The sequence below is a fragment of the Symphalangus syndactylus genome, chromosome 5 (assembly GCF_028878055.3).
Source record: "Symphalangus syndactylus isolate Jambi chromosome 5, NHGRI_mSymSyn1-v2.1_pri, whole genome shotgun sequence".
NCBI classification, from domain to species: Eukaryota; Metazoa; Chordata; class Mammalia; order Primates; family Hylobatidae; genus Symphalangus; species Symphalangus syndactylus.
Window position 1 is genome coordinate 136,931,405 of NC_072427.2, and position 14,421 is coordinate 136,945,825.

At 36.8% G+C, this 14,421-nt stretch overlaps 1 protein-coding gene across 49 annotated transcripts in view; it reads right to left on the minus strand.

The window, feature by feature from the left end:
* PLEKHA5 (pleckstrin homology domain containing A5) overlaps window positions 1-14,421 on the minus strand; it is a 253,151-nt gene that overhangs the window by 110,374 nt on the left and 128,356 nt on the right. For 26 of the 49 annotated variants that reach the window (XM_055280463.2, XM_055280474.2, XM_055280469.2 and 23 more), the window contains 3 exons: window positions 12,852-12,924; window positions 8,019-8,119; window positions 4,007-4,122 (listed from right to left, as the gene is read on the minus strand). In XM_055280463.2, the coding sequence (XP_055136438.2) occupies window positions 4,007-4,122; window positions 8,019-8,119; window positions 12,852-12,924 (290 nt within the window). Of the gene's footprint in view, window positions 1-3,686; window positions 3,705-4,006; window positions 4,123-8,018; window positions 8,120-12,851; window positions 12,925-14,421 lie in introns of all 49 variants that reach the window. The other 23 variants (XR_008658014.2, XR_008658013.2, XM_063640758.1 and 20 more) reach the window with 1 other exon arrangement.

Genomic DNA, 14,421 nt, shown 5'->3' on the forward strand with positions numbered 1-14,421 from the left:
TGAGTGTCTGAACCTGCACGAAACTGCCAAGATCATGCCACTCCAGGAGGCCTCTCAGGAGCCAGCCAACCCTCCATATTCCAATAAATAAAAATGCTTCTATCAGAAACTAGTGTGGTAATGCTGCCAATGTTTATGATGTGTGGAAAAGATGTAGATCTATATACATATATCTGTAATCAACTATAAATGAAGATATCTAGAAGGTTTGGAATATGGTCACCAAGGAAAAAAAATTAAAAAAAAAAAGGTGACTATTTTTCTTGGAGTAAAGTTATGAACCATCCATATATTTAGGTTAGATATAAACCATAGCTTCTAGCTTGGAGGCAATATTAGACATTGGGAAAATTTACTAAGATAAGACTATGTGCTACTTTCTCTTGAAAAATAAAAGTTGGCCAGGTGTGGCCGCTCATGCCTGCAATCCCAGCACTTTGGGAGGCCAAGGTGGGTGGATCACCTGAGATCAGGTGTTTGAGACCAGCCAGGCCAAAATGTTGAGACACCGTCTCTACGAAAAAATAAAAAAAAAAATTAGCCAGGCGTGGTGGTGGGCATCTGTAATCCCACCTACTCGGGAGGCTGAGGCAGGAGAATTGCTTGAACCTGGGAGGCAGAGGTTGGAGTGAGCTGAGATCGTGCCACTGCACTCCAGCCTGGGCGACAGAGTGAGACTCCATCTCAAAACAAGAACAACAACAAAGAAGGCATAGAACATTTACACTAAAAGCACATGTATCCCTTGCTATTTGGAAGGGTAGGAATTTTAACATTAAACATAAAATAACTGAAAAGATTTTTAAAACATATTTACTGTAGTCTATCTAAAGCTATTATTACTGTCATCATGATTATTATCATTATTATTTGAGATAAGGTCTCTTGCTGTATAACCCAGGGGGGAGTGCAGTGACGTGATCTTGGCTCACTGCAACCTCAACTTCCTGGGCTCAAGTGATCCTTCCCTGTCAGCCTCCCAAGCAGCCGGGACTATAGGTACACGCCACCACACCTAGCTAATTTTAAAATTTTTTTAGAGACGGGGTCTCACTGGTCACCTAGGTTGGTCTTTTTTTTTTTTTTAAGACGGAGTCTTGCTCTGTCACCCAGGCTGGAGTGCAGTGGCGCAGTCTTGGCTCACTGCAAGCTCCGCCTTGCGGGTTCACGCCATTCTCCTGCCTCAGCCTCTCCGAGTAGCTGGGACTACAGGCGCCCGCCACCAGGCCTGGCTAATTTTTTGTATTTTTAGTAGAGACGGGGTTTCACCGTGGTCTCGATCTCCTGACCTCGTGATCCGCCCGCCTCGGCCTCCCAAAGTGCTGGGATTACAAGCGTGAGCCACCGCGCCCGGCTAGGTTGGTCTTGAACTCCTGGGCTCAAGCAATCCTCCCACCTTGGCCTCCTAAATTGTTGGGGTTACAAGCGTGAGCCACCGTGCTCGGCCTAAAGCTATTATTTTAAATTAAAACTGTGGCAGATTTTTTTTCTTTTTCCCCAAGATTTATCATTGAAAAAGTAGTCAAAAAGACACATATGATGACTTTTCTCTAAGTGGAACAAAGCTGACTCAGAAAAGTATGCTAAGGTACCATAAATAATATAAAACTTGTGATCTAATTTTAAAAAGTGACATTTAAGTTATTGCAGAAAATACACTGAGATATATAAAACGAAAATAATGGGCTTAGAGATGAAAATTATTCAGAGAATCCACATTATACTTAGATTTTTTTTTCTTTTGGCCATCAATGATTTGCACACTAGGAGACTATGACATTATAGAGAACAGGTGAAATACTTTATATAAAGTTAGGGAAAATGAACTCTCAAGTTAAAAACTGGATGTTGTATTAGAGTGATATGCTCTGATAAATATTTTAAGTATTTGAGCCGTACAGCAAAATGAGTGCATTAGCTTAAAACCAAGCAAACAAAATCTCTCTATACTTACTTTCACTTTGAATGACTAAATCTAATAGGGTGGGATAAAAATGCCAACAACTAGGAGTAGAAGAAAACACGTAATTTCTACAGGATAATGGACTCTAAGCTGGGCACACAGGTGGTATTAATAAATCTTGTCTGAGTAAATTACACTAACAAAGATGGCTGAAAATTGTATAAGCACATAACTAGTGAACTATTAGGTTGCCAAAAGCCAAGCCAAATAATTGTCATCTTTATCATCCCAAACTATGAGTAATTATTAGTTTTCAGAGTGGTAAATTTAATAAAATAAAGTAGAAACATGCTGAAATTCTGAGAAAAGTATAATATACAATATTGAAACTATTTAGACATAAATATTTTAATTATTATACAGATTTCTGTATTCTAAACAATTGCCTAAAAATTTTGCTTTGAAGTTAAAAGTATTGAAGTTTTTTTTTTTTTTTTGACAGGGTCTCACTCTGTTGTCTAGGCTGGAGTGCAGTGGCACAGTCACAGCTCACAGCAGCCTCAACCTCCTGATTGAAGTGATCCTCATGCTTCAGCCTCCTAAGTAGCAGGGACTACAAGAGTATGGTACTACGCCCAGCTAATTTTTGTATTTTTGGTACAGATGGTGTTTCATCATGTTGCCCACTGATCTCAAAATCCTGAACTCAAGTGATCCCTCAACCTCCCAAAGTGCTAGAATTACAGGCGTGAGCCACCATGCTCAGCCTGAAGATTTTAAATGAATTCTCTTCACCTACACATTTTCTCTCGTTATCAGTGCTAACCACCTCATCTTTATGCTACTCAGGTAATTTTTACACATGTAATTCCAAAAACAGATTTTCCTTCTATCTGCTGTCATCCTGGAATACGCATGTGGCAAAAGTGGTTTTTCTTAAAAATAGATGTCCTAGAGCTATATCCTACACCCTCTTTTCTTTTCAGTTTTTCCCCAGCTCTAATTACTAGTGACTGGGTAACTTGATTTAGACTTGATATTTACAAAAATAGCACAAATACACAGCATCAACCTAAGTCTTTTAGCCAAAAAGCCAAGACTTATTAAAATGCACACTAGAATAAGAAAAACAAAGGACTAGATGTATACTGTAACAATCCCTAATTTCCTGAGAAGAGGGAAAAAAGGCTAAACTTGCACATTAGCATCTTTCTTACATAAGATATGTGCTCAGCTGTCACTGACTGGAAGAAAAATTAACTTGCATCATAATTTTTTCTTCCAATTACAGGAATATATATATTTTTAAAAAGCACATTATACTACTTGTATTTACATAGTCTGAGAATCAGATTTCCTCTAACTAGATATACTGAAGAATATTAAAATGATTCGTATCTTCAAGCAGGGAAAAACACATGGATCAATTTTAACAGCACTTATCTATATTATGAAGGAATCTGAGTAGTGGAGTTTCAATATAAAGAAGGTACAATTCACCAAGAAGTGGATTTATTTGGAAACAATCTAAATGCTTGATGAACTATTTTCTGGAGACATTCATTACAAAACAATAAAAATTAATCAGAAATGTTGAAAAAGTGAAACTACCAAAGTTTCTTACTGTAATTCATTACACTTTAGAAACATCAACACACTATTATAGAAAAACACAAATTAACTTCATAAAAATAAACTCTTCTAAGATTTAGAATCTTAAAAACACTATCTCGAAGGATAAAAATCTCTGTAGCTTTAAGGTAACAATTAAAAACGTACTCACCGGAAATTAAAGGTAATTCTGTAAGAAGAAAGAACATTCAGTTTGAATGTTAGGATTCTGGATTCACCCCAGTACACTGATAGGTGAAAATGAATAAAGAAGAAAAAGAAGAAAAGTGGAATAAAAATGTAGGTGGTATCGCAAACTAACAAAATGTGTATTAATTTAATTCAGAACAGGAATTGATCCTTGCTTTCTGAGGAAAAAATGATTTCATACCATGACTATTAAAATGATATGTACTATGACAGTGAAATACTTGCAAGGCATGGAATAAAATGGAAGTGGAAATCACCATCATTTTTTCTACAAGCCTTTACCTTTTCACAGGTTCTGTCTGTACTAGGGCAGCATCTAACATGGCTTTCATCCACAACTCCATTTCCTTTCCTGTATCAGTGCAGAAATAATAGGTCCGCATGTTTGGATGGGCTGCCTGATTGAAAATGACACGATCATTTTAAATAAAAATATAGGATTCTGTAAAAGAAAAAGAAAAAAAGATAAGTGATTCCTGACATAGAGCACTGCTATCAAATTTCAGAGAAAGTAGACTTATCTTTTATATGAGCTATGGAAATGAATCAAGAAAAAATATAACTATTAACTTGAAAAATATATATTAATTTTTTTCCCCCTAACTTTACCCTCTTTCTTTTAGTTGTGTGCACACTCTAAAATTAAAAATTAAAAAAAAAACTGCATGGAAAGGAAAGGAGGTGAGAAATGAAGCACTTAGTGGTGCCTCTTCCATCTCCACATTTCTAGCAATTTCCATTTACTGCAATTCACACCTTCATTTTTTTTTTTTTGACACAGAGTCTCACTCTGTTGCCCAGGCTGGAGTGCAGTGGAGCGATCTGGGCTCACTGCAACATCTGCCTCCTTGGTTCAAGCGATTCTCCTGCCTCAGCATCCCGACTAGCTGGGATTACAGGCATGTGCCACCATGCCCAACTAATTTTTGTATTTTAGTAGAGATGGGGTTTTGCCATGTTGGCCAGGCTGGTCTCGAACTTCTGACCTGAAGTGATCTGCCTGCCTCAGCCTCCCAAAGTGCTGGGATTACAGGTGTGAGCCATCACGCCCAGAATAAGAATATTTATTCTTGAATAAATATTCCTTATTCAAGAATATTCCCAGCAACCAGCAACCAAATTAATAGAAATGTACATGTTATGGCATTTCCCTCCTGAGTTAGCAATTTCTTTAGGCCTCAAAAGGCACTGCTGTATTTTATAGAATCCTTTATAGATATCTACACCCAAACACAAAAGATTTATAAATGATCCGAAATGGTGTTTTCTTTTTGAGCTGTTCCTTAATAAACTACTCAAATGTTCTATGTTAAGATGATTAAAACCACCTACAAAGTGTTACTGGACTCTCTGAGCGGGGTTTTGGAAAAATAAAGACCACTGCCCATATTTGTGATCAATGGAAGGAACACCGGGCTAGTGTCAAGACAATCCAGTTCTAGCCATGACTCAAGACACTAAGAATCCCCACTCACGCTTGCCATCAGTCAAATGGAAATATTTACTAGATGATGTCAAAGTACCCAGTCTAGCTTTAAGTTCCATGCTTGTGTTCAATAATTGTCTATAAAGTTTCTACTTACCATTCTGATAAGCATTTGCATCAATGTCAGCAAACTTAGGAGTAAAGCAGCTCATACATTCAGGGGAAACAATACCACAGAAGAGAGAAAGTGAAACAATTACTATTATTGTTACAGATAAAATTAAAACTGAACCAAATAATTGCAGAGAAAATATACTTAACATGCATGGTCACTTTTATTGCTATTTTAACACTGTAGTATTTTTTAAGAGTCTAAAAACGCAGAAGAAAGTCCTACAAACAGCATAAATTGATAAACATTAGCTAAATTGATAAGCAACAAAAAAATTTAAATGCATGGCCTGATAATAGTGCTAATATCATGCACCTCTACATGTGTACTTCATAAAGTTATAATTTTAAATTTTCAAAGTGTTAACTTTTGTTATAACATCATAAAATCTTTAATTATGTTTCTCTGGTTTATACTGTTGATAAAGTTTATTTTGATAAAGTTAATTTAAATATTAAGATACTCTCCTCTTATCCTTAGGTCTTCCCTCAAGTTACATTACCTTCTCATTGAGGCCATCCATGACCCAACCCCTTAACCTCACCACTATACCTTTCCTGTTCTTTTTCTCCATAGATCATGCAACAATTTTTTTTTTTTTTTTTTTTTTTTGAGCCAGAGTTTGGCTCTTGTTGCCCAGGCTGGAGTGCAATGGTGCGATCTCGGCTCACTGCAACTTCCGCCTCCCAGGTTCAAGTGATTTTCCTGCCTCAGCCTCCCAAGTAGCTGGGGTTACAGGCATGCGCCACCCTACCTGGCTAATTTTGTATTTTTAGTAGAGACGGGGTTTTTCCATGTTGGCCAAGCTGGTCTTGAATTCCTGACCTCAGGTGATCTGCCCGCCTCAGCCTCCCAAAGTGCTGGGATTACAGGCATGAGCCACCGTGCCTGGCTATTTTTTTTGGGGGGGTCGGGGGAGGGAGGGAGTCTTGCTCTGTCGCCCAGGCTGGAGTGCAGTGGCACAACCTCAGCTTACTGCAACCTCCGCCTCCTAGGTTCAAGTGATTCTCCCACCTCAGCCTCCCCAGTAGCAAGGACTATGGCAAGCGCCACAATGTCCAGTTAATTTTTGTATTTTTAGTAGAGACGAGGTTTCACCATGTTGGCCAGGCTCGTCTCAAACTCCTGACCTCAGTTGATCCTGACCTGCCTCGGCCTCCCAAAGTGCTGGGATTACAGGCGTGAGCCACTGTGCCCGGCCTGCTCATGTAACATATTGATTAGCAAAAGTTGTAAATCAGCTGCAGTCCTCAGTATTCTTTAAAAGTGGTGGGACTTTAAAATTGAATCAATTTTATAATGGTACAAACATTTTCATTGTTAACCAGCAGCATTTCCCCCCCTCTTTTCTCTTAAAATGAAATTTCTGCAAGAACCTTATAGTTCTTACTCTAAAACAGACTGAAAAACTAGGTGACCTCTGAAATTTATTTTAGCCATAATCATAAAGCAAAGAATGCAGAATGATTTTTGAAAACAAAAATCTCCAAAAAGCACTGAAGACCTCTTACTTGACAGCGATCCACAAACCAGTAATACCATAAAGATTGGTAGGTACTATTAATCAGGGAAGGGGATCTCAGGTCTGCTTGGATTTAATAACAGCAGATTTCACATCTCAACTTCAGTGTTCTCCGTAAAGTACCTGATGATCATGATGTACTTAGACCCAAGAACATCTTTGCAATTATTCTCTAAGTTTTTCAGTAAATGTACATATATGTACCTTTATTAAAAAACATTGTCTCTTATAGTACTCTTCCTCCAAATTTATTATTAATAATTATTAATACAGACTCTCACTCTGTCACCTAGGCTGGAGTACAGTGGTGCAATCTTGGCTCACTGCAACCTCTGCCTCCAGGACTCAAGCGATCCTCCCACCTGAGCCTTTTGTGTAGCTGCCACTACAGGCACACACCACCACACCTGGCTAATTTTTGTAATTTTAGTAGGGTCGGGGTTTTACCATGTTGGGTTCAAGCTCTCTGTCTGACTCGGCCTCCTAAAGTGCTAGGATAACAGGCATGAGCCAATGTGCCCATCCTATTAATAATTTTTTTTTGAGACGGGGTCTTACTGTGTTGCCCAGGCTGGACTGCAGTGGTGTGATCATGTCTCACTACAGCCTTGACCTCCCAGACCCAAGTGATCCTTTCACCTCGGCCTCCCAAGTAGCTGGGACTAGCCACCATGCCCGGCTAGTATGTTTTTTTTTTGTTTGGTTTGGTTTGGTTTGGTTTTAGAGACAGGGTCTCACTATATTCCCCAGGCTCAACTCCTGGACTCAAGTGATCCCTCCACCTTGGTCTCCGAAAGTGCTGAAATTACAGCCACTGTGCCTAGACCCCAAATTTATTATTAAAAAATTCAGATGTACAGTAACCTTGAAAAAATACATAATAATCACCAGGATATCCATAATTATATTCATCAATTATTAGCATTCTGACATGTTCATTTTATCTAGAATCATTTGAAAGCACAGACATGAAGACACTTGACCCCGAAATATTTTAGCATGTGCTTCCTAATTAGAGGGACATTCTTCTATACAACCATAAGACCATTAATTAATATATTTTAAATATAAAAATCACTATAAGATAGCTTTTTTGTAATAATCTATGGCTCAATATCCATTTTTAACCAACACAAGTTTTGAACACAGAATTAAAAACTGCATTTTTCCTTACCTTAAAAGCATATTTGCGATTAATGTGATCTTCAGAGGTAAGCAAAGCTATCTGAAAACTAGGTAACAGTATGCTTCCCAGGATACCCTCTTCTTTCTCATCTAAGAGATAATTTAACATCTGATTAGAATTTTAAATGTTTTCATGAAGCAAAGTTTTTCAAGATCTATTTTTGCCAAATCAAAAGATTCTTGTATATAAGTGAACCATATTCGTGTTTAGGCAGGCCTTTATAAGGTTTTAAATGAAAATATCAAACAGCGCAAGAATTTATACTTTGGTATATATACTGCATTCTACAAAGCCCCTTTACATGTCATTCACTTAAAAATATACTGGCATGTAAGTAATGGCATTAATCCACCCACATCTCTGATAGGATTTAAATGCCCAACCATTCTATCCCCAGACAAATACATGGCTTTCTTGGTTACATCCTTCAGGCTTTGCTCAAAGGTCTCATCAATGAGGCTTTCCTTGACTACTGTATTTTAAAATGCTATTTATTTAACGTTTTCTCTGTTCTCCTTTGGGAATGTTACCACTGCCTACTCTCAATACCTCCGGCATACTATATGTTTTAGCTATTTATTTGTTTATTACCTTTTTCTCCATGCTAGAATGAAAGTTCTACAAAGACACTTAGAATGACAGTGGTAGATGCTCAAAAAAATTTGTTGAATAAATGAAGACACATGTGAATACATATTTGAACTATGCTATATAAATTATATGCTTTTTAAAACATTTAACTTTGAAGGTTTGCTTTTACTAATCATTCTGATATACAATAGTGTGACTAAATTACAGGCCTACAAGGCAAGCACATAAAATATACCTAGGAAAATGATAAACATTAATCTTGACACAGTATAGATTCACACTATTAACTTGCTGCTCGGGGGCAGAGATATTTATGAAACTTGAAATATGTACTTCATTGTTATAGACCTATAAGACAAGTGAATAAAGCAGTGTCATCAGGCTAATAAACTCACCAATGAGAAATCATAAAAGGGAAATAATTCTTTTTATTATGCTTGCTGTGTGTGATTTCTTTTTTTTTCCCCTAATTATCAAAAACTTAACAAGGGATTTTATTTATTTCGCCCTCATTTCCAGAGTATCTGGTGAAACATCCAGAAGGGAAAAAGTTACATTAAATGGTGGCTTTTTTCGATAGCTTTTCTCATAGCAATGGAACAAAATTTTGTTTTTACTATTCTGTGCTCATTCAGGTACGATTCACTAATGCGTAAAGGGATGAACGGAAGTACAGATTTAGTCCAAAAGGTTAAAAAGAGTTGGAAAGCAGTCATGAATTACAGAGAATGTGACAATTTAAAAGAATAAGGCAAACCCTAATTTTGAATCCAATTTTATGTTTTATGTTTATGTAAAGGGTATAGTCAGAAACAGCACATGAAGTCATCTTTATTAAAAAATCATTTTAACCAAATAATACATCCTGCTATGTCCCATAATAAAATAATCTTTCCTAAAGTTGCTTCAGAATAGACAGAGGCACTAAAGCACAGGGTGATTTCCCTAGATTACGTGAGGTTGTTTTCCTGCCTAACACTAACTAGCTGTGAAATCCTAGCCAAGTTATTGATGCTTAGTATCTGTTTTATCATCTATAAAATTGAGGACAATAGGACTTACCTCAAAAGATTGTTATGAGGGTTAAATGAGTTAATACACATAAAAAACTCAGCACGGAGAGTGAAGCATTAAATATTGCCATTATTATATAAAATCAAAGACAGTGCATGTAAAAAATCTTCATCTTCTATCAAATGACTATCCTGAGTTCTTCAGCTTCTTAAACTGCTTTTAATCATGACACTCTTCTGTTTAGTTCTATATCAAGCCTGACCGAAGGACTGTCCTAGTTTCTATTACCTAGAGAGACTCATAGACTGACAAAGAGTAAGTACTCAGTAATGTTTGCAGAATGAAAGAACTCTCCACGGAGTCAGCTGAGGCCTTTCTGAGACTGCATGGCAGCCCATTTTCTTTTGTCTCTGCCATTTCCTTCCTTCACTTTGCCACAGCTTATGGTTCCAAGAACAACACTCTCCAAAAAGCTTTCTACATATTAATCTCCATCATATAATTTGCTTCCTAGGGAACACGACCTGGGACAAGAGCCATAAGAATCTTAACATTTTACTGGATTCAAGTGACATTTTAGATTCCCCATTTCTACTTAGTTTTAAAGACATTTGGGAATATCTTTAGCAAATCAGTTATTTTGTCTTAATTTCCATTATCTGTAAAACATGGACTGATCTCCAAAAAATTCTGACAACACACTTTGTATGTCAGTAGACTAGATGCTTTGAGAAATGGAGAAGAAATGAATGGGGCCACTGCCCTCAGCATTTAGGAGAAGAGGATATCTGAGTGGGGGCCAAAACTCGTGATTAAGAGACTAGAAACTAACGGTGTCAGCTCTGGAGTCAGAGTGCCTGAGTTCAAATCCTGACTGTGCCACTTGCAAATTGTGAGACCCGAGGTAAGCACTTTGTATATCAGTTTCCCCTTGCGTGCAACGAACATAAGATTCCCCACATTATCAGGTAGCTGTGAGGGTTAGATGAAATAGATCATCTATATAACTTGCTCAGCACAGTACTCAACAAATAGTAAATATGCAAAAAAAATATATAGGCTATTATGATTTCACTGAAATCTGATTATTTTAATTTAAAACCTAACATTTCTTATTGATAAAATAGTAAAAATGTGTAATATCATATACTTCTTTCCAACAATCTGCAGAGCAGTCATCTGAAATGAGTTAAATGATATTTCTCTTGTTTTTACAGTTTCTTCTTTTTTATATTCCTCCTATCTGGGAAACTACTAAAATTAATAAATACATTGCATATAAAATGCAGGTGTTTAATAATAAGGAATCTCAGACTCAGCATGGCTTGTTTTTTTTTTTTTTTTCCAACTTCTATTATAGGTTCAGGGGTACACATGTGGACTTGTTACAAAGGTAAATTGCGTGATGCTGAGGTCTGCAGTACAAATGAATCAGTCTCCCAGATAGCACAACACCCAGCTGGTACTATGTTCAGCCTTCCCCTCTCTTGTGGTCCCCAGTGTCTATTGTTCTCATCTTTATATCCATCAGCATGGCTTCTGATTCACTTTTACATTTTTCAAATATGATCAAAAGCTTTCCTATTATAGTAAAAGTGATGAGTCCCACCTTTCCCTGAGCAACAACAATAGCAAATTACAAGGAATTCAGTGGTTTTTGTTGCAAATTAACATCAATAAATTCTTGGCTGGGCATGGTGGCTCACACCTGTAATCCCAGCACTTTGGGAGGCTGAGGCAGGTGGATCACTTAAGGTCAGGAGTTTGAGACCAGCCTGGACAACATGGTGAAACCCCGTCTCTACTAAAAATACACACAAAAAATTAGCTGAGTGCGGTGGCGCGTGCCTGTAATCCCAGCTACTTGGGAGGATGAGGCACAAGAATAACTTGAACCTGGGAGGTGGAGGTTGCAGTGAGCCAAGATTGCACCACTGCACTCCAGCCTGGGCAACAGAGCAAGACTCTGTCTCAAAAACAAAACAAAACAAACTTCAACAAATTCTTGTATTAGAAATTTAAAATATTAGAAATAATAAACATTTCTTGTTATAAGTAGTCCATAAATATACTGAAAAAGAGAGGAAAAGAGAAATTATAAGCTTAAGGATAATGGCTGAAATACAACTCCTAACTTTCTGAAAGAGTAAGAAAACCCCCAAGGAAAATTGTAGAGTAAGCTTAGCATTTAACTAAAGACAATACCACAATTGCAGCCTAAGGAACATCTCTATGACAAAATGCAGTTTTATAGGGTTGGTTAATTCTGACTCAGCAGTAATTCTCAACTACAGTTTGCAGATGGAAACAATTCTAGTAATTCCAAATTTTGAAGGTTAATACGTATTATAATGCTTCAATACACAACTATAAATTTTGCTATCGGTCTTTTGTGCAGTCAAAAAATGTAAAAACTACTAATCAGTTCTAAAACTCTGTTATATCTTATAAGTTATACTTCTCGAGAAAAGTCATAAATTACTAATTATGGGTAGACAATCTAATTCTTTCATGATGGTTTACAACCAAAGTTTAAAGTAGAGAAGAAGGAGAGATTATCCAGATTCATGATTTTATACTACAGCTGAGGCAGATTTTTCTGGAGAGTGCCACCTAGGTATGCCTTTCATTGGCAGGTAACAACTTTGTAGTATCTTGTAGTATCTAAGAGATCCATGTGGCATATGAAACATCTCTGGATTTTTATTTAAAACTGAATTAATAATTTACTAAGCAGAGAAAGGCTATCAGTGTTTGGTCAAAAAAAAAGTTCAAAATGAAAGTATTTCTTTGTATTTCATTTTTTTCATTTGCCATTACATATTAGTAGTCCCTAATATTCTAATATCATTTGCCGGGGAGCAGAATTGGGTGCTTGAAGGACCCATAAGCTAGATCTGACAAAACTGACATGTGAAAAGAACCTCCTCAAACTAAGGATTGTAGCTATTAAGCACCGAATTCAAGAGTAGCATTATAGAGCAAAGATTAGGGAAGCTGAACCAAAACTCAGACCAAACATGGTCTGAAGCACCATATTTATTCTATCATAACCCCAAACCTCAGAATGATATGTCAAAGAAGAAAAAATCTGTTTGATACTATTTGTTGATAATAAAATAGCACACAGAGTTACAATACTTTTTTTTTAAAATATCTGACACATATTACATATCAATTACAAAATAACACACTAAGACAGTAGGGTAAACTTACCTCTATAATAAAAGAGGCAAAGGTCAGAAAGCACAAACCAGCGTTTCTTCCACAATTTCATGCCAGTACTGTCCTGGATTAAATCACATATTTAAGGATTATTTCTCAAACAATAAAAACTCACATGTGCATTTATTTATTTATTTTTATTTTTTTGAGATGGAGTTTCGCTCTTGTTGCCCAGGCTGGAGTGCAATGGCACAACCTCAGCTCACTGCAACCTCTGCCTCCCGGGTTCAAGCAATTCTCCTGTCTCAGCCTCCAGAGTAGCTGGGGTTACATGCACCTGCCACCATGCCAGGTTAATTTTTTGTATTTTTAGTAGAGACAGGGTTTTACCATGTTGGTCAGGCTGGTCTCTAACTCCTGAATCAGGTGATCCACCCGCTTTGGCCTCCCAAAGTGCTGGGATTACAGGCTTGAGTCACTGTTCCTGGCCTTGTGCATTTATTTAAACTTTTAAAACAAGGAATTTTTGATACATGTGTAATATAACCTAACTAAAAGGCCAATTAAAAATTTGGAGGTAGTTTTCTAGGGCCTTAAGATATTCCCAACTAGACTGGTCTCCGAAAATACCATCATGCAAAAGGAATATATTAAGGCAATTTGATTTGGCTTCGTATTTGTAAGCAATTTGGAATTCACTCTTCTCAACACAAACATCTGCTAGGATGAGAATAATGTAACCATGCAGCAATGCGTGCATTCTGGTAAACCAGATTTAATAAATATGTTAATCTTTAACAAGAAGAAAAATATGTGAATTGAAATTATTCCAAAGGTAATGTGATTTAAAATGTGAATAAAGAAACCTTAATATACAAATACGTTTCACAAACATATTTTTCTTACATCTATAGTTTGGGATTTGCTCATCATGCAAAAAAGAGAGACTATTTGGCAGCTATTTCTAAGTAATTTAGTTCATTAAAATATCAGGCTCAAACAAAATTACAATTTTAATAAAAATTACTTTCCCATATGCAATGTAGCAAAATTGGAAGTAAAAATTAAACAGATACCAAAAAAAAAAAAAAGGAAAAAAGAAAAAAAGAGAGGCCAGTTTGGATGTGCATTGATTATTTCTAAATTTATTTCTAGCTGTGAGTAATGACTTTAGAATTATAGAAATTAACATGGGTAAAATCTTTCAAACTAAATGATTTGGCCTTAAAATTGACAGCTATACCAAAAAAGAGACAAAAAAAAAGAAAAAAAAAAAGAAAAAATTAAATGGCAAATGATATCTTCAATTTTTTTTTTTCTGAGACAGTCTCACACTGTCACCCAGGATGGCATGTAGTGCTACAATCTCAGCTCACTGCAACCTCCGCTTCCTGGGTTCAAGTGATTCTCGTGCCTCAGCCTCCTGAGTAGCTAGGATTACAATCGTACACCACCACAGCTGGCTAATTTTTGTATTTTTGGTAGAGACAGGGTTTCTCCATGTCGGCCAGGCTGGTCTTGGACTCCTGTCCTAAGGTGATCCACCCACCTTGGCCTCCCAAAGTATTGGAATAACAGGTGTGAGCCACCATACCCAGCCATCTTCAATTACTTATTCTTT